Source organism: Budorcas taxicolor, chromosome 21 (assembly GCF_023091745.1).
Source record: "Budorcas taxicolor isolate Tak-1 chromosome 21, Takin1.1, whole genome shotgun sequence".
Lineage (NCBI taxonomy): Eukaryota > Metazoa > Chordata > Mammalia > Artiodactyla > Bovidae > Budorcas > Budorcas taxicolor.
Window position 1 is genome coordinate 23559820 of NC_068930.1, and position 22985 is coordinate 23582804.

A 22985-nucleotide genomic window follows, 5' to 3' on the forward strand; every position below is an offset into this window, starting at 1 on the left:
GTGAAATCCCAGGCTTTTTTGGTAGAAATTAAGAAGTTGATTCTAAAAGTTATATGGAATGTAAACCACCTCTAAGATGAACAGCACAATTGAAAAGTATAAAGTTGGTCAGTAGAGTTTTGACAAAGATCCCAAGGTAATTCAATGGAAAGAGGATAGTCTTTTTAACAGACAATGCTGGAACAATTGTTGTATTGGGGGGTCTTCCCCAAAGCCACCTCTATTTAAAAATTTCTTTAGGAGTCATAAAACAGCATATATTTGTTCTCATGACTAAGATTATAGTTAAGGATACAAAGCAAAAAATAGCACAAGGGAGAGGCTCATAGAGTAAAGTCCTCAGGAAACCAGATTCCTCTTTAAGAACATAAACTATATTGTTTATACAGTTTAGGCACAATAAGCTTCTCACTGTTTCGGGAGTTTTATATCAGTATAAGAAACTGTTTATCAGCCAGATTCACAATCACCAGCCAAGGGCTAACCTTGGGAGCAGACCTTACCAAGGATAGCAGTCTCAGACTACTAAGTTAACTCTTCTCCACAGTCATCTGTATTAAAAAGAAGAAACCCTCAACCCTTATTTAGCTCCAAATTTAAAAAATTAGCTTGTAATGTCTCATAGTCCTAAATCTGTTAGGATTATTGGTATTCATTTATTCATCAAAGACTTAAGTCAGTACTTTTGATTTGTAAAAACTCTATGTATTATTAACATAAATACCTTTTGTCATACTTGTAAGTACAGGCCAGATTGCCATTTGCTTTTTTTTTTTTTAATGATAATCATTTTAGAGCTAGAAATTTAGATTTTACAGTTTGGTTGTAATCTTTACCTTTGAGATACCTACTATCTCTTTTGTGTAGAGTCGGTATCCTTCCAGTGAATATTTACTAGCATTTTCTTCTATTTTTTTAATGCTTTTGTTTAACTACTTAATTCTTGTGCAATTTTTATATTAATATATTAAGACCCAACTCTCCCCAGATTAGCCATTTCTTTTTTCAGGTATAATATATTGCCTCTTTTATGTGTACTGAGTCTTTCTGTTTGTATGCTATGCCTTTATTTTTCTGTAATTTTTGTGCCAGGACCACAACTTTCTTTTTATTACCATTATACTTTTATAAAATATCCTAATACTTATTAGGGCTGATCATCCTTTGTTTTTTAAAAAAAAAATGGGGGGATGTCAATTCTCATTTTCTGTTTCTCACTGGTGAACTGTGTAACCTCTTTCTCAGGATCCGAAAAGAAAAGCCTCCCCAGGATTTTAATCTGAGCAATTTTAAAATAAGACTGGGAAATTTTGGATGGGAAGAAATGTCATAGTCATTCACATTAGGGTGCTTAGGTCCAGGAGGCACTTTTGAATCACTGGAGACTAGGGGGAGTGCCCTAAAAAGGAAGGCTGCTAATGTATGATAAGAGGAAAAAATGAGGTCTGGGAAGGGGAAAAGTACTCCAAAGCCAGATGAGACCTGATGTCTAACAGTTGTGAGGATTATGGTCAGTTTATAATCCAGTTCTCATTGTCAGAGATCTCATGTTAGTGTAGGCCAATAACCTAAACTTTCTGAATTATTTCTCCCTCTAGCATATATGGCCTCCATCTTTTTTTCAGGGAGCTGAGAATAGGTAAAGAAATACAAAGATATTTTAAAGTTAAGATTATCCAAATCAGTAGCAACTCTGATGGCTTATTTGTCCTCTGATTCCTTTTAGGGGTTCTATGATGTCCTTCGAAGGAATTCTCAGCTGGCTAATTCAGTCATGCAAACTCTGCTCTCACAGGTAAATTATATTTTCATGGATATAAGGGAACAGGTACCAAGGCATTAAATAATTGACATTTTTCATAATTTTCAAAATATAAAATAATTCCCAACTAGTCCACTGGTACATTGCAAACATGCCTAGGGTACATGATGCTATTTCATGTTGTTTTAGTTTAATCACTGTTTATCTGTCTACCATATTGCCATCATCTGACAATTAACCTTCTCAGTTAACATCCTAAGTCAGAAGGACATTTTGTAGAACCATTTATACAAAGGCCATCAGTGGTAGTATCTGTTATGTTTATTTCTGATAAAGAAGAGTGATTTGGAGAAAACAGTAAAATATTGACATTTCTTAATCTGAGTGACATATTCGTGAGTGTCTATTAGGTTATTTTCTGTATTTCTCAGCTTTTTTAAAAAGCTGCAAATTATGAAATAATTTCAGAGGACCATCAAGATGAGAAGAATTTAGCTCAAGAGTTTCTAATGTGAATAAGACCTTTTTACTCTTGACATTTATTATTATTTATTTGAATTAGTGTATTCACAAAGCGCAACCATCACCGTAGTCAATTGAGAACATTTTATCATCTCAGAAAAAACCACACCATTTAGCTACCCCCCAATTTTCCCATCCTCCCTCAAACCTTCTACCCCTAAGCAATCATCAGTCTCCTTTTTCTCTCTATAGATTTGCCTATCTGGACATTTCATATAAATGGAGTCAAACAATGTGTGGTCTTTTATGACTGACTTCTTTCATTTAACATGATGTTTTCAGGGGTCATCCATATTGTAGGGTTCATCAGTAATCCCTTTTTATGGCTACATAATATTTCATTGTATGATATATATATATATATTTTTTAATACATGTTGAGAGAGTTCAAGAGACTATTATGTACCAATAGTAATAGCAGCAGTACTTGATGTTTAGCACTTACAGAGGGCCAAGCAATTTATGAATGGTGTATGGTGGGTGATTTCATTTAGTCCTCACAAAATCCTGTGAAATAACTGCTTAGTTCCATTTTACAGGTGTGTGTTTTAAGGCTCCAAGAGGTTAAGTAATTTAATTTGCCCAGGGTCTCACAGTTAATAAGTGATGGAGCTAGAATTTGAACTCAGATCTTCTGGCTCAAGAGCCAAAGCATGTGTTTCTCCTATTTGGAGTTGATTAAGCTATTTGGACCTTTAAGTTGATGCTTGTCACCAGATTTGAGACATGTCTGTTCATTATTTCATCAGATTATTTTTTCCTATCCCCTCTTTCTCTCCTTTCCTTCTGGGACTTCAGTGGTATATATATTGGAATGCCTGATATTGTTCCACAGATCTTTGAGACTTGGTTCATTTTTCCTCAATATTTCTACACTGTTTTCTTCAGATTTTATATTTTCTCATAATCTGTCTTCAAGTTTACTTTCTTCTGCCATTTCAGTTCTGTTGTTTTACTCTTGAATGCATGTTAAATTTTATCAGATGCTTTTCTGTATCTGTTGAGATGACCGTATGATTTTTCTCCTTTAATCTGTTACCATGGTGAATTATATTATTTGATCTTTTAAAAAAACATTGCATTCCTAGAATAAACTCAAATTGATTATATTATCTTTTTTATACACTACTGAGTTTGGTTTCCATTTAGGACAGACATATATGTGTACAAGAAGGAATGGCCTATAATTTTCATTTTTCATACTGAATTTCTTTGGTTTAGTATGAGCTTAGTAAAGTGATTGGGGATGTTCCCTCTTTTTCTGGTTTATGTAAAGTTTGAAGTTTCCTTTATTCCATTTCCTCCCTTACTTGTTTCAAAATTAAACACTTTCTTTAAACTTTCAGCTGTATTGTCTAATGATTTAGACAATCTTAATTGTAAAATAACCCTATATTTGAAGTCATGTGAATTCTAGCCCCAGCTACATTTGGAGACTAACTTATGGTTAGAAAGTCCCTGAGGAGACTTCTCCCCCTTCACCTGAAGTCAGAGGGAGGTAGGTAGGTACATATCGCCCCACTATCTTCCTCCATGTGGTGGATTTATTTTTTAGGTTCATCCAGTAAGGATATCCGCTTTTGAGAATTCCAGCTTTCTGTGAAGGTCTCTGATACAATCTCTCATACAATCTAGATACAACCTCTGATACAACCCCATGTGGACCCTAGGCTTTGTCTTTAATTTCATGATTCCTTTTACTTTCCTTTCATCTTAGCTATCTATTTAATAAATGTATCTATATAAAGATTTTAATGCAGTATTTTTTTATTGTTCTTTACCGTGAGGGTTTCTCTAAACCCTAGTCCACCATTTTGCTGTAAATGGAACTTCTTTCCCTCTCGCTCTTCCTCCTTTTTTATGCCATTGCTTTGTGCTAATTCTGCTAAAGAAGCTCCATTTGAAAGTGGAGAAATGATTGGAAGGTCTTACACTATTTATCAAAAGTTTTTCAATGGGCATTGGACCTGATCTTATATAAAATTTATATCTTGTTAGTTATATTTTATCTTTCAAGCTAATGATCAGTGCATCTACGTTTGCACGTTAACATGGCAAGTTATGACTGAAAGCGTAGAGCAATGCTTCCCAACTCAGGTTAGTATGTGCACCAATAAAATTATATAGACTCCAAAAGTTAAGAAGAGGAAAATGGCAATTAACATTTTTTTTTTTATGAACGTATAGTTGATTTGCAATGTATTTGTTTCTGGTATACAGCAAAGTTATTCAGTTACATATATATTCTTTTTCATTATGAGTTATTACAGTATATTCAATATAATTCTCTGTGCTATACAGTAGGATCTTATTTATCTATTTTATATATAATAGTTTGTTTATGCTAATCCCAAAGTCCTAATTTATCCTTTGCCCACCCCCTTTCCCTTTTGATAACCATAAGTTTGTTTTCTGGGTCTGTGACTCTATTTCTATTTTGTAAATAAGTTTTATTTGTATCATTTTAGATTCCACATATAAAATAGTATTTGAAGCTCCTTACATGTGTTAGCACATTTAATCTTATACAAATGTTTATGCTTATATTAATAATACCCTCGTTTCACAGATGAGGAACCAAGACATCTACCTTTATTGAATTAATAAGTAGTGGTACCGGGATTTTAGATTCAGTTTGACTCTGGAGCCTCTATTCTTAACAACCAAATTGTACTGAAAGTGTTTGATAGTCTATACAAATTAAGTAACTGGTGTAAGAGAGCATGGTGTTTTATAGGAGAGGTGATGAACTGGACTAGGAAAGATCTGTCAGAGCACTGCCTGATGCAAGGGCAAAGGAAGGATAGCGTTGGGCCAAAGCAACAGATTTTCCTGCAGTGTTCTTTGGACAGTTGGGAAATAATGTCTTAGAAAACATTCAACATTAAAGTTGCCATTAGCTTCATCAATTAAAAAAGTGAAAAGCATTCATGAGCCGTGATGTCTTTTTCCTTCCCATACACAGTTGAAACAGTTCTATGAGCCAGAACCTGATGTACTGCCTCCTCTGAAATTAGAAGCTTGTATTCTGACCCAAGGAGATCAGGTCTCTCTACAGGAACCACTGGTGAGCCTTTCTTTCCTCCTCCCATAACCATTATTTTTACTCTTAAGTAAAACCACCAGCCCTGTTGATATAGTTGAGCTTCAGAAAGAGATGACTTTGTGAAACACCTGGTACTGCCAGTGAATTTCTACTCTTGACTCTTCCCTGACCCATCACCACCCTGGTTCTGGTGGCGAGATATCTGCAGGTCAACACTTGACTAATAATCAAGGCATCCAGCACTTCTCCCAAGGAGCATTTTACCTCCCATTAATGGCTCTTTGATTGCAAGTACTAAATAGATATACTTTAGAATTGAGAGAAGGAGGTTACCCAGAAGCAGATGAACCCAGGAGATCTGCTTCATTAGTCTGGATTATATGATTTAGGCTGAGCTAGAACTGGCATTCTGTTGAACCTTCAGAGGAACTGGGACAGGTTGGTTTTCTATTCTCGTCTAGCTTCAGAAAGACAGGGAAGAAAGATAGAAACTGAAACTCCTGAGTGACTTAAAACAGGTATCCTCAGCCTAGGTCAGAGAAGCTATGGTGGTCTCCCAAAGATTCCCTCAAGCTAAACTCATGTGTTTAGAATAGCCTCTGGCTCTCAAAGGTGCTGGAGAGGATTTAATTTCACAACCTGCCCCCTTGGTATTTGTACCAGATCAGAGATAGCACATTTGATGTTACATTCTTAGGTGTCAGCTACTTGTGAAGCCAGTGCCTTTGGGAAAGGCCAGAAAACAATGCCTCTGTTAGTTCAATTCTTTTTTTCTGTTTTGTTTTGTTTTGAACTCCAGATTGACTTAATTTGTGATGCTAATGAATAACTTATTTAGCCTTATAGACAAGGATTATTTGTCAATTATCAACAGTTTGATAGGTTATCCTTTAACAAGAGTATTCAGTTATTATATTTTCTTCTACAGGACTATCTGCTATGTTGTATTCAACACTGTTTGGCCTGGTATAAGAGCAGAGTGGTACCATTACAGCAAGAAGAGGAGGAGGAGGAAGAGGGGTTCTACCAATACTTAGATGATATGTTGGAGTCGATTACGAATAGAATGATTAAGAGTGAACTAGAGGACTTCGAACTGGTAATTGCTAAGTCTAAGCTGTGTTGAGTAATGGAGGTTTTTAGTAGCTTATTAATTTTTATCTTGTGTCTTTTAGGACAAATCAGCAGACTTTTCTCAGAGCACTGGTATTGGCATCAAAAATAATATCTGCGCTTCTCTTGTTATGGGAATTTGTGAGGTTCTAATAGAATATAATTTCTTCATAAGTAATTTCAGGTAGGGTGTTACTGTAACTCTACTTATAGTTCGTTTTGTGTGTGGGAGTGTGTTTTCTTAACACTAACAGTAGGCTAGGTATGAAAAGACCATAGCCCATGACACTATCTCTTAGATGGACCTCTAGCCTAAGACCAAACTATGTTCTTTCTACCAGGGAACATCAAAGCACATCCAAACAGGCTCGTGAATTTTGTCTCTCCATCAGGCTTTACTTTATTGAACATTCCCCAGACCTTCAACATAACAACCCCTGATTTTAGTAGAGAAATTTTGATTGGTGGTACTATTGAACTTTCATTCTCTGCAATGACTGATACAAATAAAGGAGAAAAAGAAATGACCCAGATTGGTGTTACCTAGGAGTACTGTGTTAATAGTGAAGATCCATTCATTTGTAATATTGGGTCTAAAGTATGACATCTAAAGAAGTATTGTGATTTCCTTATTACTGTTTTGAAAGTAAGCCATAATATTCTGACACCTGTCCTTGGTGGTCTCTTTTTCCTTTTATGCAGTAAGACTAAGTTTGAAACGATTCTAAGCTTATTTATGTGTTACAAGAAGCTCTCTGATATCCTTAACGAAAAATCTGGTAAAGGCAAAACGAAAATGGCCAACCGAACAACCGATAGTTTTTTGTCCATGAAATTTGTGTCTGATCTTCTCACAGCTCTTTTCAGGTAAGGTTCTAACAAAGAGCTTAAAGACAGCCTTAAGGTGAAGGTAAAAACACCTACTGAGGGTCACTGATATGACCTAGTTTGGAGTCACAATTCTTAGCATCTATACAGTAAAAAGTAAGTCAAGGGGGTTGTAATTTTCTTGAAAGCAGAACACACAGGCATTTAAAGAGATGCTTTGAATTACTAAAGGGAACGTCAGAAACAGTGAACTAGTGGATGAAACACAGGAAAGATTCCAAGAAATCAACCTAAGTAGCATGAAAAAGGGGAAAGAAAAGCTTGAATTTTAAAAAAAAGGCGGGGGACAACCAAAAAATCACAGAAAGTTAACTAAGACTGACCTTTAAATTTCATCAAAGTTAAAGGATTGAGGGAAGGGGGAGAAAGGGAGCTAATACTGAGAATAATATTTGTAGAAAGACAGCCTTGGCAGTGACTCGGGCATGGGCTGCTGGAGTCTGTCTTTTAGAGCTGGTTGGGTGCTATAGTGAACTGTCCAATAGAAAACGTAATTTCAGGTCCCAGTAGCAGGGGAATCTTTCTGTCTCCTTTTTCCTGTCTAGGGACAGTACCCAGAGTCATGAAGAGAGCTTGTCTGTCCTGAGGTCCAGCAATGAGTTCATGCGCTACGCAGTGAACGTGGCTCTGCAGAAGGTCCAGCAGCTGAAGGAAACAGGGCATGTGAGTGGCCCTGATGGCCAAAACCCAGAGAAGGTCTTTCAGAACCTCTGTGACATAACTCGGTAAGCCCCACGCACCCTTAGAGACCTGTTCCACTTGCTGTGGCATCTCCAGGAGAGGAAATCAACGAGGGGGGTGGGGAGAGGAAAGTGGTTTGAAGTTGGGTAGGGAGGAAGGTGATTTGAAGTTGGGCATACCCAAAGGTGGAAGTGCAGTCACTCACTATGTTGGGGTTTTTTCCTAGTCCTGTTTTGGTGTGGATTGTTGGCCACATATAAAATGTTAATCTAATAGCAGGAATAAGAAGGGATATTACATAATGACTAGATAGTTCATCAAGCGGACAGAACAGTTTTAAATGTATATGTACTTAACAGCACCGAATAACAGCTTCAGAATACTTAAGGCGAAAACGGTAATACTGAAGGAGAAATACACAAATAATAATCTACCTCTCTCAGTAATCAGTAGAATTAGATAGAAAATCAGGAAGGATGTGGAAGACTCGAACAACACTATCATCCAGCTTGACTTTAATCAATATTTATAGAACATTAAGTAAGTATTTAAGATAGTGAGGTATTGCCAGAATCTAATCAGTGGAACAGATGGTTCAGAACTAATCCACACAAGTATGGTCTTTGGATTTTTGACAAAGGTGCCAAGGAAATGGAACGGAGAAAGAAAAGTCTTTTCAAACAGGTGTTTGTGGAACAACTGTACAGGAATATGTGGAAAAATGAAATTAAAAGATGCTCTTTGGAAGAAAAGCTATGCCCAACCTAGACAGCATATTAAAAAGCAGAGACATGACTGTGCCAATAAAGGTCTGTCTAGTCAAAGCTACGGTTTTTCCAGTAGTCATGTATGGATGTGAGAGTTGAGCTATAAAGAAAGCTGAGTGCCAAAGAATTGATGCTTTTGAATTAATTGATGTGTTGAGGAAGATTCTTGGGAGTCCCTTGGACTGCAAGATCAAACCAGTCCATCCTGATTTCCATTCAGGAAATCAGTCCTGAATATTCATTGGAAGGACTGATGCTGAAGCTGAAACTCCAATACTTTGGCCATCTGATGTGAAGAACTGACTCATTGAAAAAACCCTGATGCTGGGAAAGATTGAAGGCAGGAGGAGAAGGGGAAGACAGGATGTGATTGGATGGCATCACCGACTCGATGGATATGAGTTTGAGCAAGCTCTAGGAGTTGGTGATGGATAGGGAAGCCTGGCGTGCTGCAGTCCATGGGGTCACAAAAGAGTCAGACACGACTGAGCAACTGATGTGAAAAAAATTGGACTCTGATCCATTTCTCATGATATAACAAAATATTGACTTGAAATGAATCAGAGGCATAAGTATAAAACCAAATACTGTAAAACATCTAGAAGACAGAGAAACCTTTGCAACCTTGTTTTAGGTAAAAAATTTCCTAGGTATAAAACCAGAAGCACAATCAATATTTTTTAAAAATTTAACTCTGTTCCTTGAAAAACATTCCTAAGGAAATTTAAAGACAAGCCACAAATTAACAGGAAATATTTGCAAAACACGTGTCTGATGATGGACTGGTAACCAGAGTATATAAAGAACTCAAACTTGTTAAGAAAACAGTCAAATTGAGAAAATGGATAAAGTGTTTTAACAGAGACTTTACCAAATAAGATGTATAGGTGGCAAATAACACGAAAGGGTGATCAAGATAATTAGTCACTAGGTTCAGTTCATTTCAGTCGCTCAGTCGTGTCCGACTCTGCGACCCCATGAATCGCAGCACGCCAGGCCTCCCTGTTCATCACCATCTCCTGGAGTTCACTCAGACTCACGTCCATCGAGTCCATGATGCCATCCAGCCATTTCATCCTCGGTCGTCCCCTTCTCCTCCTGCCCCCAATCCCTCCCAGCATCAGAGTTTTTTCCAATGAGTCAACTCTTCTCATGAGGTGGCCAGAGTACTGGAGTTTCAGTTTTAGCATCATTCCTTCCAAAGAAATCCCAGGGTTGATCTCCTTCAGAATGGACTGATTGGATCTCTTTGCAGTCCAAGGGACTCTCAAGAGTCTTCTCCAACACCACACTTCAAAAGCATCAATTCTTTGGCGCTCAGCCTTCTTCACAGTCCAACTCTCACATCCATACATGACCACAGGAAAAACCATAGCCTTGACTAGACGGACCTTAGTCGGCAACGTAATGTCTCTGCTTTTGAATATGCTATCTAGGTTGGTCATAACTTTTCTTCCAAGGAGTAAGCGTTTTTTAATTTCATGGCTGCAGTCACCATCTGCAGTGATTCTGGAGCCCCAAAAAATAAAGTCTGACTCTGTTTCCACTATTTCCCCATCTATTTCCCATGAAGTGATGGGACCAGGTGCCATGATCTTCGTTTTCTGAACGTTGAGCTTTAGGCCAACTTTTTCGCTCTCCTCTTTCACTTTCTTTTTTTTTTTTCTCTTTCACTTTCATCAAGAGGCTTTTTAGCTCCTCTTCACTTTCTGCCATAAGGGTGGTGTCATCTGCATATCTGAGGTTATTGATATTTCTCCCAGCAATCTTGATTCCAGCTTGTGTTTCTTCCAGTCCAGCGTTTCTCATGATGTACTCTGCATAGAAGTTAAATAAGCAGGGTGACAATATACAGCCTTGACGCACTCCTTTTCCTATTTGGAACCAGTCTGTTGTTCCATGTCCAGTTCTAACTGTTGCTTCCTGACCTGCATACAGATTTCTCAAGAGGCAGGTCAGGTGGTCTGGTATTCCCATCTCTTTCAGAATTTTCCACAGTTTCTTGTGATCCACACAGTCAAAGGCTTCGGCTTAGTCAAATTAAAATCACAATGAGATATCACTAAACACCTTTTTTTTTTTCTTTTTAAAATTTATTTATTTTAATCGGAGACTAATTACTATACAATATTGTGGTGGTTTGCCATACATTCACATGAATCAGCCATGGGTGTACACGTGTTCCCCATCCTGAACTCCGCCCCCCCTCCCCATCCCATACCTCAGGGTCATCCCAGTGCACCAGCCCCGAGCACCCTGTCTCATACATCGAACCTGGACTGGCGATCTATTTCACATATGATAATATACATGATTCAGTGCTATTCTCTCAAATCATCCCACCCTCGCCTTCTCCCACAGAGTCCAACAGACTGTTCTTTACATCTGTATCTCTTGCTGTCTCGAATATAGGGTCACTGTTACCATCTTTCTAAATTCCATATATATGCGTTAATATACTGGATTGGTGTTTTTCTTTCTGACTTACTTCACTCTGTATAATAGGCTCCAGTTTCATCCACCTCATTAGAACTGATTCAAATACATTCTTTTTAATAGCTGAATAATATTCCATTGTGTATATGTACCACAGCTTTCTTATCCATTTGTCTGCCAGTGGACACCTAGGTTGCTTCCGTGTTCTGGCTGTTGTAAACAGTGCTGCAATGAACATTGGGGTACACGTGTCTCTTTCAATTCTGGTTTCCTCGGTGTAAACACCTATTAAAATGCCTAAAAGTTTAGATTGACTATACCAAAGTGTTGTCATGGATGTGGAAGAATTTAAACTCCTGTTTTTTGGTTTTTAATATTCATTTATGTATTTGTTTTTGGCTGTCCTGGGTCTTGCTGTGCGGGCTTTTCTCGAGTTGTAGTGAGCGGGGGCTACTCTGTAGTTGAGGTGCCCAGGCTTCTCATTGCAGTGGCTCCTCACGTTGCAGAGCACAGGTTCTTGAGCACACAGGCTTCAGTAGTTGCAGTTCCTGGGCCTTAGAGCACAGGCTCAAGTAGTTAGTTGCTCCACTGTATGTAGGATCTTCTAAGATCAGGGATCAAACCCATGTCTCCTGATGGGTAGGTGGATTCTTTACCACTAAGCCTCCAGGGATGCCCAGAATTTAAACTCTGATACACTGTTGACATAAATGTAAAATGGTGCAGCCACTTTGGAAAATAATTTGGCAATTTCTTAAAAAGTTAAGCACACACCTATCATACGATACACCCATTCCACTCCTAGGTACTTACCCAAAAAAAATGAAAGCAGATGTTCTTATAATAGTTTGTGTATAGTAGTTTTATCTGTAATAGCAAAATCTGGAAACAACCTAAAGATGATAAATCGGTGACTATGCAAGCTGTGGCACATTCATACCGTGAAATACTACTCAGCAGTGAAATGTGACAGGCTGCCGGTACGTGTGACAGCATCGGTGAACCTCAGAGCTACATGCTGTTAGCAAAGCCGGACTCCAAAAGCTGCGTAAGGAATGATACCACTTTTATATGATAGTTTGTAAATTGTAAAACCACTGGGACAGGAAACAGATCAGTGGTTGCCTGGGAAAACAAAGAGAATGAACTGACTGCAAAGGAGCACATGAGAACTTTTGGGGTGATGGAAATACCTAGATTGAGGGGGATGAGTACAGGACTGTGGATGTGAGTCAGCAGAGCCATACAGTTACAGGATGGGAATTTTACTGTATGTAAACTATCTCAGTGAACTTGACTTTGAAAATAAAATCTCTTTTCCCCAGGGTCTTGCTTTGGAGATACACTTCAATCCCTACCTCAGTGGAAGAGTCAGGAAAGAAAGAGAAAGGAAAGAACATCTCGCTGCTGTGCTTGGAGGGCATACAGAAGATACTCAGTGCCGTGCAACAGTTCTACCAGCCCAAGTGTCATCAGTTTCTCAAGGCTCTGGGTGGGCATTTCAGTTTTGATAACTTGGCTTGATCTGAGTTTCTCTTTCTCAACCAAACCTCTCGATTCCAGTTGTTAGCCTAGCAGAGGACACCTGCGAAGAGTCCCAGTGTGGCTAAGGAGTGACATCTAGTGGATTCAGAATTGCCACTTACTGGATTCCGTTTAACCACAGATGGGATTGGGAAACTGAACATAGCCTTAAGAAGCTGCTGAATGTTAGGAATATAATTAAAGCTGTCTTCAGACTTTTTTGGCCTCCTAAAATTTTAGCTTGGCAAAAAAAAAACCAAGCCCCTTTCAAAGCAGATAGCATTCTTTTCCTTTCCTAGATGCTGCAGATGAGGAAGAAGAGGAGGAAGTCAGTGTCAGTCAGAGAGCAGCTTTCCAGATCCGGCAGTTTCAGGTGAGACACCTAGGAGACTGCTGTGCTTTGGGACTATTACCCAGGACAGCTGGTGGGAACGGGCAGACCGTCCACAAGTAGGACAGCAGTTTTTTCTGGGTCATCATTCAAGCAACTTGACAGCTCTGAGAATGAAAGATAATGCATTTAAAAGCATTCCAGGAAGGATGTGTGTCAAGCCACCCCAATCTACAGCACTCATTGCCTCTAGGAATCACTGTTTGAGCTGATATTATACAAAGAGCTGGCCAGGAGCCCACTCGTGCAGGGAGTGTAACTTGGCTTTGTCTGTCAGATGGTTCTAACCACTAGTTGTCATGTATCAGGATCTTTTATCCCAGAGGATTTCTTTAATGTTAAAGTTCATATCATGTGCCAGAAACTGTTCAGGTGCTAAAGATAAAGCAAGGAATAAGAGACAAAACCCTGCCCTCACAGAGCTTACGTTGTAGTGGGAAGAGACTGACGGACCAAAGACTGTTTTGGGTGGTGAGAGAGGAACAGAGAAAGGGGAAATGGAAAGTGTGTAGGGAATGCCAGTGCTGGGGTATGGTCTAGCCCTCAGGTCAGTGAATGGGCCTCAGAAAGTTGTGAACCACCCAGACCAGGGTGCACTGGAATTCTGTGGCGATCAGTGATTTGGACACAGCTCTTTCATTGGGCCCGTGTTCTGTCCCTTGTTAGGGAACTAAGATCCCACAAGCTGTGTGGTGCAACCCAAAATAAATAAAACGGGGTGCACAGTTCATTCCTAATGTACACGTGGCAGGGGTTTGGAGGAGTCCACAGCGCCCAAGAGAACACTCAGACGTCTGATCTCAAACAGGGTAGGAGACTACCTGATCGATCCAGGTCTTATTTCCAGATTTTATCCTCTTGGATTTTTGGTATTTTTGAGTCATTTCTGTCTCAGCCTTAAGAATCTCCGGCTAGATGTCTCTTTGCTAGTATCATGTCTGCTAATGTTTCTGTGTATCCTTTCTCAGAGGTCCTTGTTGAATTTACTTAGCAGCCAAGAGGAAGACTTTAAGAGCAAAGAAGCCCTGCTTCTGGCTACTGTTCTCACCAGCTTGTCCAAGCTGCTGAAGCCCATTTCTGCTGAGGTACGAGCTCCAGTCAGTCCCACTCTGCATCCCCCAGGAGGCCAGAATACTACATTTTACAGTGTACAACTAAATGTCGTCTCGAAATCTGGCTAATTTAAAATCATGTATCCAGTTACGCTCCTGAATTAATATAAGATCTGTAGGATGTACCCCCCGCCCCGCCCCATACATAGTGTTTCTACCATGATGTAGTTACTGCTTTTGTTTATTTGGCCACTGTCGAGGGTAAACAATAAGCACTGTAAAAAAAAAAAAAAAAAGTCGTTTATCTGTGGGGCTTCAAACCTTCTGGTGTTTCCCTACCCCCTTCTAAGATGAAAGTGTGTTAATTATCAAGGTAGTGGACATTCAGCAGTTAACTTTCTCATCAAAATTACCGGATTCTGAGTTTGGGGGATATTCAACAAAAGGTGATAAGTCAGAAAGCATGATTATAGTCCTAAAATAGAATCTGTTCTACCCAGATAGATTTTAGGTATATGCGCTTAAGTCTGCGCATATACACGAAGAATATGTGTACCCACATGAGCATTGACACATGTGAAATAAGAGAAGCTATATTCTGTGGGTCTGTTCCATTCAGGAGTAATTTTCCTAAAGGATGATAAAGAGAGTCCTTGAGAGCCTAGGGCTGTGTGGTCTTCCCACATCTACTTCCTGACCTGTGGGGAGACAAGTTGAGAGTGCTGAGGTGCAGGCCTCCTTGTGTGAGCCCTTGCTTTTAGGAAGAGCTAGCTGGACTACAGCCTGGTATGTTATGACATTTGAGCACTGAAAAAGCAGACTTCATTTTCTGTCCTAGTTCCAGGTAGCCCAAAGAAAATCCGCATTGCTACTTATTTTATCCTAGATTGGAACAACACGTCCCCACTTTACTTTCAGCTTCATTCTTTCATATTGCTGCTTTTGCTGCAAGGAGCCCAAGACTAGGAAAGAAACACAGGGAATTGGAACATGGGGACAGTTGAAGGAAAATAGATTTGGAAAGGCTAATATAAAGAAGAATTTTTAAAATTTTACCACCCCTCATAATTTCGGGTAGTGTGTCTAAAATTTTTTAATTTAACTTTGGGTAATAAAGTTCAATGATTTGAAAACCAGACATTATAAAAAAATTTGCAGGAAATGGTCACCTTTCTATCATAAGTGTCCTCCATCTGTTCAGTTCTTCTCTCCCAGTAGGTAAATATCTTTTAGTTTCTTGTGTAAAGAGTTCTTTTATTCCTGTACAGCAATATGAATATAGCTTCTTATGCCCAACCCTACCCTCTTCACACAAAAGCTTTTTTAGCATCCTGCTTTATTTATTTATTACATTTAACACTGTATTCTGGACATCTGTATTCTACAGTAATCACTGTATTCAGGGAAATATTTTTATATCAGTTCACAGAGAATTTTCATTTAGCCTCTGAAGTTTTTTTTTCCTGACAGATCAAAACCTGAATTCTTACTGGTCATTTTACCTTTAAACATCACTGCATTTCAGTGTCTTGGTGGCTAGAAGCCTATCCCAAACAACTGCTAAAGCAGAATGCTGCGTGTGTGTCTAGCGAAACACGACCTACTAGTCCAAGGCCTTAAGCTTCCCCAGCTCTTTTCTTTTGCCCCTTTTCTTTTTTTTTTCCCTGCTCCCTTTTAACCTCCTGTGGCCTCTTGGTTCCTAAAGGCTAATTTGACTGTCACTGTGGCCAGGATCTTCTTCTTCTATGCCTCTATTAGCTTACTGTCCTTAAAAGATGTCTCAGATGCAGAGAGTACTAGGCATGGGAAGGGGAAGAAGGGCACTTTAGCCCCAAACCATGGTGGAAGGGGCCAAGGAAGCTCAGATAATAGCCCAGACCCCAGGACCTTTGGCCCTTAATGAGGGCATTTGAGAACTGAGTCATAGGCTATATTTAAGAAAAGAATCAGTAATTCTTCTCATAACTTTGGACTTTTTTATGCTATTTTTCAGTAGAGTACCACTTTAGATCCAGGCACAAGTTTTAGCAGGTGATTTGCTTAGACTTGGAAAGGCCTAGAGCTCTCTTCGGAGAAGGCAATGGCACCCCACTCCAGTACTGTTGCCTGGAAAATCCCATGGACGGAGGAGCCTGGAAGGCTGCAGTCCATGGGGTCGCTGAGGGTCAGGCACAACTGAGTGACTTCACTTTCACTTTTCACTTTCCTGCCTTGGAGAAGGAAATGGCAACCCACTCCAGTGTTCTTGCCTGGAGAATCCCAGGGATGGGGGAGCCTGGTGGGCTGCCCTCTGGGGTCGCACAGAGTTGGACACGACTGAAGTGACTTAGCAGAGCTCTTTCAGTCTGATAGCAAACTAGGTAGGTCTGTCTTTTGAATGTTTCCTTAATATCTGAATGATCTCTAGTTTGTGCAGATGTTAACCTGGACATCTAAGATTTGCGCGGAAAACAGTTGTGGTAAGTTTCCTGCCATATTTCCTTTTTCGGCTTTATATAAAATGATCAGCACCAAACAACATTTAGAAAATGACACATTCACCAGAGTAGCCAAAAGGAAGAAATACACAAAACCAATCCCAAGGGTTGGTAAGAATACAGTGCAGTTGAACCTCTCATTCACTGCTGCTGGAGGTGTCAGTTGGTATAACCACTCTGGAAAATTGTTTAGCAATACTTAACTACTAAAATTAAACATAGGCTTACGATCAAGCAGTTCTACTCCCAGCATAAACAGGTGGAAAATTCTCACAGCAGTACTGTTCTAATAGGCAAAACCAGACCCAGACGTCTGTCAGCAGTCGAGTGGATCAGGGGGTTGCGCTGCATGCACACAGTGGGACACCGTGGCAGTGGGAATGAACAGCCTCCACTGACTCGTGGCATGAAGGAGTCTGGCGCACACAGCATTCAACAGATGGCAGACACAGACAGAGTACTTACTGCATGATGCTACTTAGATAGAGTGCAAAGTCAGACAGGACTCCATGTGAGGGTACAGGCAGAATGACAGTTTCCTTGGTGAGGGGAGGGGTGTCCTGGGGTGCTGATATTTCTTGACCTGTATGCTAGTTATATGATGATAGTGACCAGTAAATGGGAAACATCCCCCTCATTTGCACCTGTGGGTCGAAGTGTACCTTTGTGGGCCAGCTGCCTGGGCTGAAGTGTGTGCAGTATGGGGATGTTGTGCCTGAAACATGACAGGCTAGCATTCCAGCTAGGCACCCCCACCTGCTGCAGGACTGACTTGGATTATAAATGAATTTTCTTTCCTTCCTACTCCTAGAGGATGCCTCCTTTTGCAAGGGCATGCTGAGTTTGCTCTTCAGCCTCCATGTTTCGTATAAGAGTCCTGTTAGTCTGCTGCGTGACTTGTCCCAGGATATCCATGGACATCTTGGAGACATAGACGAGGTACTGTAGTGAGCCTTCAGTATGGCGCCCCGAGTTGGGAGTAGAGGCCAGGGGAACAGCCTTAGTGTCATTACATCTCACCTCTCTTTCCGTTCCCAGGATGTAGAAGTGGAGAAAACAAACAACTTTGCATTGGTGAATTTGAAAACAGCTGCCCCTACTGTCTGTGTAAGTGTTGATCCTTGACACTTGGCAAATAGCCTTGTCATCCCTTCCATTTTATTCCCTGTGAGGAGTGAATTACAGTGGCTAAAGTCCAGAGGCCTGTAACCCACCCACGGGTAGCTGTGGCTATCATGTTACACCAGCAGCTGTGTTCAGTGAGCCATGCCAGGCGTTTCTTTCTTTCACAGCTGCTTGTTCTGAGTAAAGCTGAGAAGGTCCTAGAAGAAGTGGACTGGCTGATCACCAAGCTTAAGGGACAAGCAAATCAAAAAATCGTATCAGGTAACATGAGTTGAGGGAGGGGTTCCAGGAACTGTGATCAAAGGCAACTAAAATCTGAACTGGAAGAAACCTAAAGGCAGAGCCCCTGAGCTCTGCTCATTTGTGCTAGATATCCAAAGTAATGAAAGTAGAAGGTAGTGTGGCTTATGACAGCATAATTACTAATGTATTCTGCCTCCGGACTTCCTAGTTAATGATGTTTAGTTGGTTTCTAAATCTCTTTGACTTGAACTAGAAAATAAGGTCAGTTGGGTTTGAAAGTGCTAACTTCATTTCCTTTCAGAAGAGGCCTCTTCTCAGGCAGCCGTAACAAACCGTCCCATGGAGAAAACCACCATCATACAGTTGGGAACTCTGCTCACATTTTTCCACGAGCTGGTGCAGACAGCCCTGCCATCAGGCAGCTGTGTGGACACCTTGTTAAAGGACCTTTGCAAAATGTACACCACTCTTACAGCACTTGTCAAATATGTGAGTATCGGAGAGTCGATCACCACCATCATTCTGCCCCACCCAGCTAGGACACTGCCCCTGGTGCTGAACACCCTAGTGCAGAGCCCATGTCTACATCTCTGCAGGTCACAGTTTGACCAGTAGATGGCAGGTTTCTCCACAGGCCTGGAAATAACAGTTGAGGCGTAATTCTAAATCTGTTTTTAGAGCTCCATATTTCTTTAGCATATGAGTATGTTGCTCATATGATTGAGTATAATGAATGTAAATGCCTCTTGATTGTGAATCCCTTTTCAAACACCTTCTAAGACTCAGTCTAAACTTTAGTTTTAGAATTTAATCTGATTCCGGTTACACAAAAAATTAGACAATTTCAGACCAGTCTGGACACCGAAAGGGTGTTTGTCCTTTAACAAGTAGGTGTTAAATGCCTCACAGGTCAGGTACACGAGTAGGGAATAAGTTTATGTTTTGAAAATACAAGGTATACTTGCCCTGAGTTTAAGTTAATGCTTCTTAGTATCCGTTAACAAGAAACTTTTTTTGTATTTGCAGTATTTTGATTCTCAGCAGACATTCAAGAGTGCTAGGAACTACGTAATTTAGTTTCAACTCTAACAATGACCCACATTACTTAGGAAGGCACAGACAACCCAAGAAAGATGGTGGACCGCCTCACACCATGTACCCAAACAGCAGCGCTGCCATTTCTGAGAAGGTGCAGCTCTGGCTATAGCGTGTGGCTAACTAGCTTCTGTGGTAGAAATACTGAGAACCTCTATAATCTTTATTGGTTTTTTCTAAAAGAAAAACAGCAAAGTCATTGGCTTTCTAGATGCAGGGACTATCACCCTGAAGGATTTTTAAAGCAATAAATGGAACAAGTCAGAAACATAAATCTTTCATTGCCTCCTGTCTGGGAAGGTTTGGAGCTTAGGGGAGGAAAAAAAGGAAGCCTGGAGTCTTAAGATTCTCCATGAGTCTGGGTAGCTTATTTTCTTTTTCTCTCTCCAGCCAGAGCAATAGTCATACACCAGGTGCTCACTGAGGCACTACCTGTAGTTTCATGGGACATCTATGTAGGAATAGCATTCTAAATCTGGATTCCCAAGTGGCTCAGTGATAAAGAATCTGCCTGCCAATGCAGGAAACGTACAAGATGCGGGTTCAGTCCCTGGGCTGGAAAGTATCCCCCGGAGTAGATAATGGCAACCCACTCCAGTATTCTTGCCTGGGAAATCCCATGGACGGAGGAGCCTGGTGGGCGACAGTCCATAGGGTCGTAGAGTTGGACGTGACTGAGTATGCATGCATGCAAGATTCCAACACTTTTCCCTAGAACTTTATGAAACCTTTGAGAGAAGTGGGTGTCCTGCCGTTGCCTAATACTGAATCTTGGAATCTTTCCTTAGTATCTCCAGGTGTATCAGCGCCCCACAGGAATTCCGAAAAATATGGAAAAACTGGTGAGTTGAGAATGCCTTGCCTAGGAATGGGGAAAGCATCTTATTCCTACAGTTATATTGATTTCTTTCTCCTTTGCTGCAGGTGAAGCTGTCTGGTTCACATCTGACCCCTCTATGCTATTCATTTATTTCGTATGTACAAGTAAGTGATTGTCTGTATCACAATGTATCTTCAAGTGAGAAAGGGCTCCTTATATTCCCAGGGGACTGATCACTCACCTGAGCTGAGCGTATATAAAGTTTCTTCTACTTAAAATAAGCCAGAGGTGTCCGTTTGAGAACACGCCAAGGCTTGAAGTCTTTGCAGAAGGAAAATCTTTAAAAAAAAAAAAAAGAAAGTGTGATTTAGAGAGAAAAAGTGTTTGGTATGCTTGCACTCAGAGCAGAGGAGAAACATGCATCCTTAGGCTCGGTGACTTGGTTTGTTTCTGGGTGATTCCAAACCCATTCCTTTGGGAATGTGAGTGAAGTAGTGGCAGGCAGTGAGGATAAATGAGGTGCCTTGTGGAAAGTACTTAACACAACACCAGGCAGGTGTTCTCTAAATATTTGCCGTTCCAATAAAATGAACATGACCTTAGAGCATCATTTCCCAAGCTGTCAGACATAAGGCCAAAACCAGAAAGGTTAAGATTCCAAGCTTCTGATACAGGGGCCGTGGATTTGATCACTGTTTGGGGAACTAATATCCCATGTGACGTGTGGTACAGCCAAAAAAAGGGGCAAAGCTGAGGTTCGAACTGGGTTCTTTAACTCCATGACAGTAGTCTGCAAACTTTCTGCAAAGGACCAAATGGTAAATGCTTTAGGTTTTGCAGGCCATAGAGTCAACTGTCACAACTAAACTTTGCCGTTGTAAAATAAAAGCAGCCATAGTCAATATACAATAAATGATCTTGGCTGTGTTCAATGAAACTTTTGAAAAACAAGCAGTGAGCTGGATTTGGCCTCTTGGTTGTAGTTGGCCAGCCTCTGTTTTGGAACCATACTTGATACTCACTGACATGTAAAATGCTGGGAGGTTTGGGGTTTTGTGTTTGACCCATTCTCAAGCTTTTCTTCTGCTTTTCACTAGGCACCTTCTAGACTATCTTTTTTCTACATTACATAAAAACTGGTTTATGTGTTCTTCCTTGGATATTTCTCCCCTTCTCGATCTTGACTTAAAGCCTTATTTGACAAGTCAGCTGATCCACAGGCACTTTTTGTCTTTGTGAGATGTGCTTAATGAGTCAAGAGCCCATGGTTCCATTAACTCCCTCCAACTTTTATCTAGAAATCTGGGTTGCATTTGCCACATCTTTCAAAGAGCTGCTTATTCTCTTTTAGCCCCTTCTTTTTTCCCATAGCCTTGGATCTCAGTGAGAAGAAAGCAGTGAAAGCCATTGCTCCAAAACCCGTAGTTTAGCATCCTGCTCAGGACTGTATACCTTCCAAAGATAGTTCTCTTCCCACTGCAGTTTTAGTCCTGCCTAAATCAGCAGAAACAGGCCGTAGCTGGGATTGATTTAGGGTTTCAACAAGGTCCCATCTGGGGTACAACTTTTAGGAAGATGGCTCACTTCTTGTTTGGTCACATAAGTTCTACTGCCTGTGCTGCCTCTCAGCCCTCCCCTACCAAGTATTCGCCCTCCACCCTGCCTTCCAGGGCCAAAAATAAGTTTCTTCACACCAGCGTCTCTGGGATCCCTACATTTTCTTATTTCCCAGAACATGCCATGTGGACCAAGCCTCCTCTCCCTCACAGGGCTGTAGCAGTGTGGTTTCTCTCCACTTGCAGGCCTCTGTTTCTAACTCTGCTAGCTGTCCCATGGGCCGTGGCCTGTCACTCCTAGAGGGCACAGAACTCCCCTTCCAGGAGGAGGTTCCTGTTTGTGCACCTCACACGTGGGTGGGCTCTGCCTCATGTGGCTCTGCTCCCCTGCCGGCTCAGAATCCTGTGCTTCCTGGTCCCCTTCACGATTCTTCCTTTCTCCAGGAGCTCTTTATTTTGATTCTCTGCAACGTAGGGAAACAGTGTTTCTATGACCTTTAAACCTTTTATGGAGCCTGTAACCACTTGTCATGTGAGACACATGGCTCTGAGAACAACCTCTCCAGCCTCCTGTCTTCTCTCTAGCCCTTCTAGCGAACATCCCAGTAGGGAACACCTAGTCCTACTCCCCCCTTGACAGTTCTTTCGTAGCTCACGAGTCCCTTGGCTGCCCTAGTGTAAATAACGGTGGGTCCTAACCTCACTTCCATGTGATAGCCGTGTCCAAGAGCAAGACTGTAAATCTCCCAACAACAAAAGCAGAAAAATATCTGAGGATTATAAAGTGTCCCAGAATGTTTCCCATTGTCCAGCGTCTGCTTCAGGATAATCTCTTCACCCAGACGTGGCCCCCTTACGAGTTCTGCTGTTACTGCTATAATCATCGTATTAGAAAATTACCACTAGCCTGGTAGCTCTATAGATAAACCTTCAGGAATGAGAGGACTTGTTTCCTTTTCTTTAGAACAAGCACAGTAAGAGCCTAAAATGTACAGGAGAAAAGGAGAAAACCGCTGCTGGCCCCACAGCCATGGTAAGTTGCTGACGGTGATCAAGACGTGGCCACTGGGAATTCCCTGGTGGTCCAGTGGTTGGGACTCTGCGCTTCCACTTCCGGGGGGGCACCAATTTGATCCCTGGTCAAGGAGCTAGGATCCTGCATGCCATGCAGTACAGCCAAAAAAAAAAACAAGGTTGCTGATGAACCTTGAAAATACATTAAGTAAAAGAAGCCAATCGGACAAAGCCTACATGTTATATGAATCCATTTATATAAAATGCCCAGAAAAGGCAAATCTAAAAAGAAAGATTAGTGGGGAGCAGGAGTGGTTAGGGGGATGTTAGAGAAACTGGGAAGGTGCCTGCTAAAATGGGTATAGGATTTCTTGTGGGGTAGGGTGTGTGAAAATGCTGTTAAGTTATGGTGATGGTTGTACAACTCTGTGAATGCACAAAGAAACACACGCAAAAAAGTATGCAATATAATG

General features: G+C 40.8%; 1 protein-coding gene across 1 annotated transcript in view; it reads left to right on the forward strand.

Annotated features, from left to right (window-relative positions):
* FANCI (FA complementation group I) overlaps positions 1–22985 on the forward strand; it is a 59831-nt gene that overhangs the window by 34239 nt on the left and 2607 nt on the right. The window contains exons 18-34 of the mRNA XM_052659434.1: positions 1727–1795; positions 5250–5351; positions 6259–6429; positions 6506–6627; positions 7146–7310; positions 7877–8056; positions 12541–12707; positions 13039–13112; positions 14099–14215; positions 16590–16641; positions 17471–17598; positions 17698–17766; positions 17952–18045; positions 18329–18516; positions 19911–19964; positions 20047–20106; positions 22463–22531. Of these exons, the coding sequence (XP_052515394.1) occupies positions 1727–1795; positions 5250–5351; positions 6259–6429; positions 6506–6627; positions 7146–7310; positions 7877–8056; positions 12541–12707; positions 13039–13112; positions 14099–14215; positions 16590–16641; positions 17471–17598; positions 17698–17766; positions 17952–18045; positions 18329–18516; positions 19911–19964; positions 20047–20106; positions 22463–22531 (1881 nt within the window). The remainder of the gene's footprint in view (positions 1–1726; positions 1796–5249; positions 5352–6258; positions 6430–6505; positions 6628–7145; positions 7311–7876; positions 8057–12540; positions 12708–13038; positions 13113–14098; positions 14216–16589; positions 16642–17470; positions 17599–17697; positions 17767–17951; positions 18046–18328; positions 18517–19910; positions 19965–20046; positions 20107–22462; positions 22532–22985) is intronic.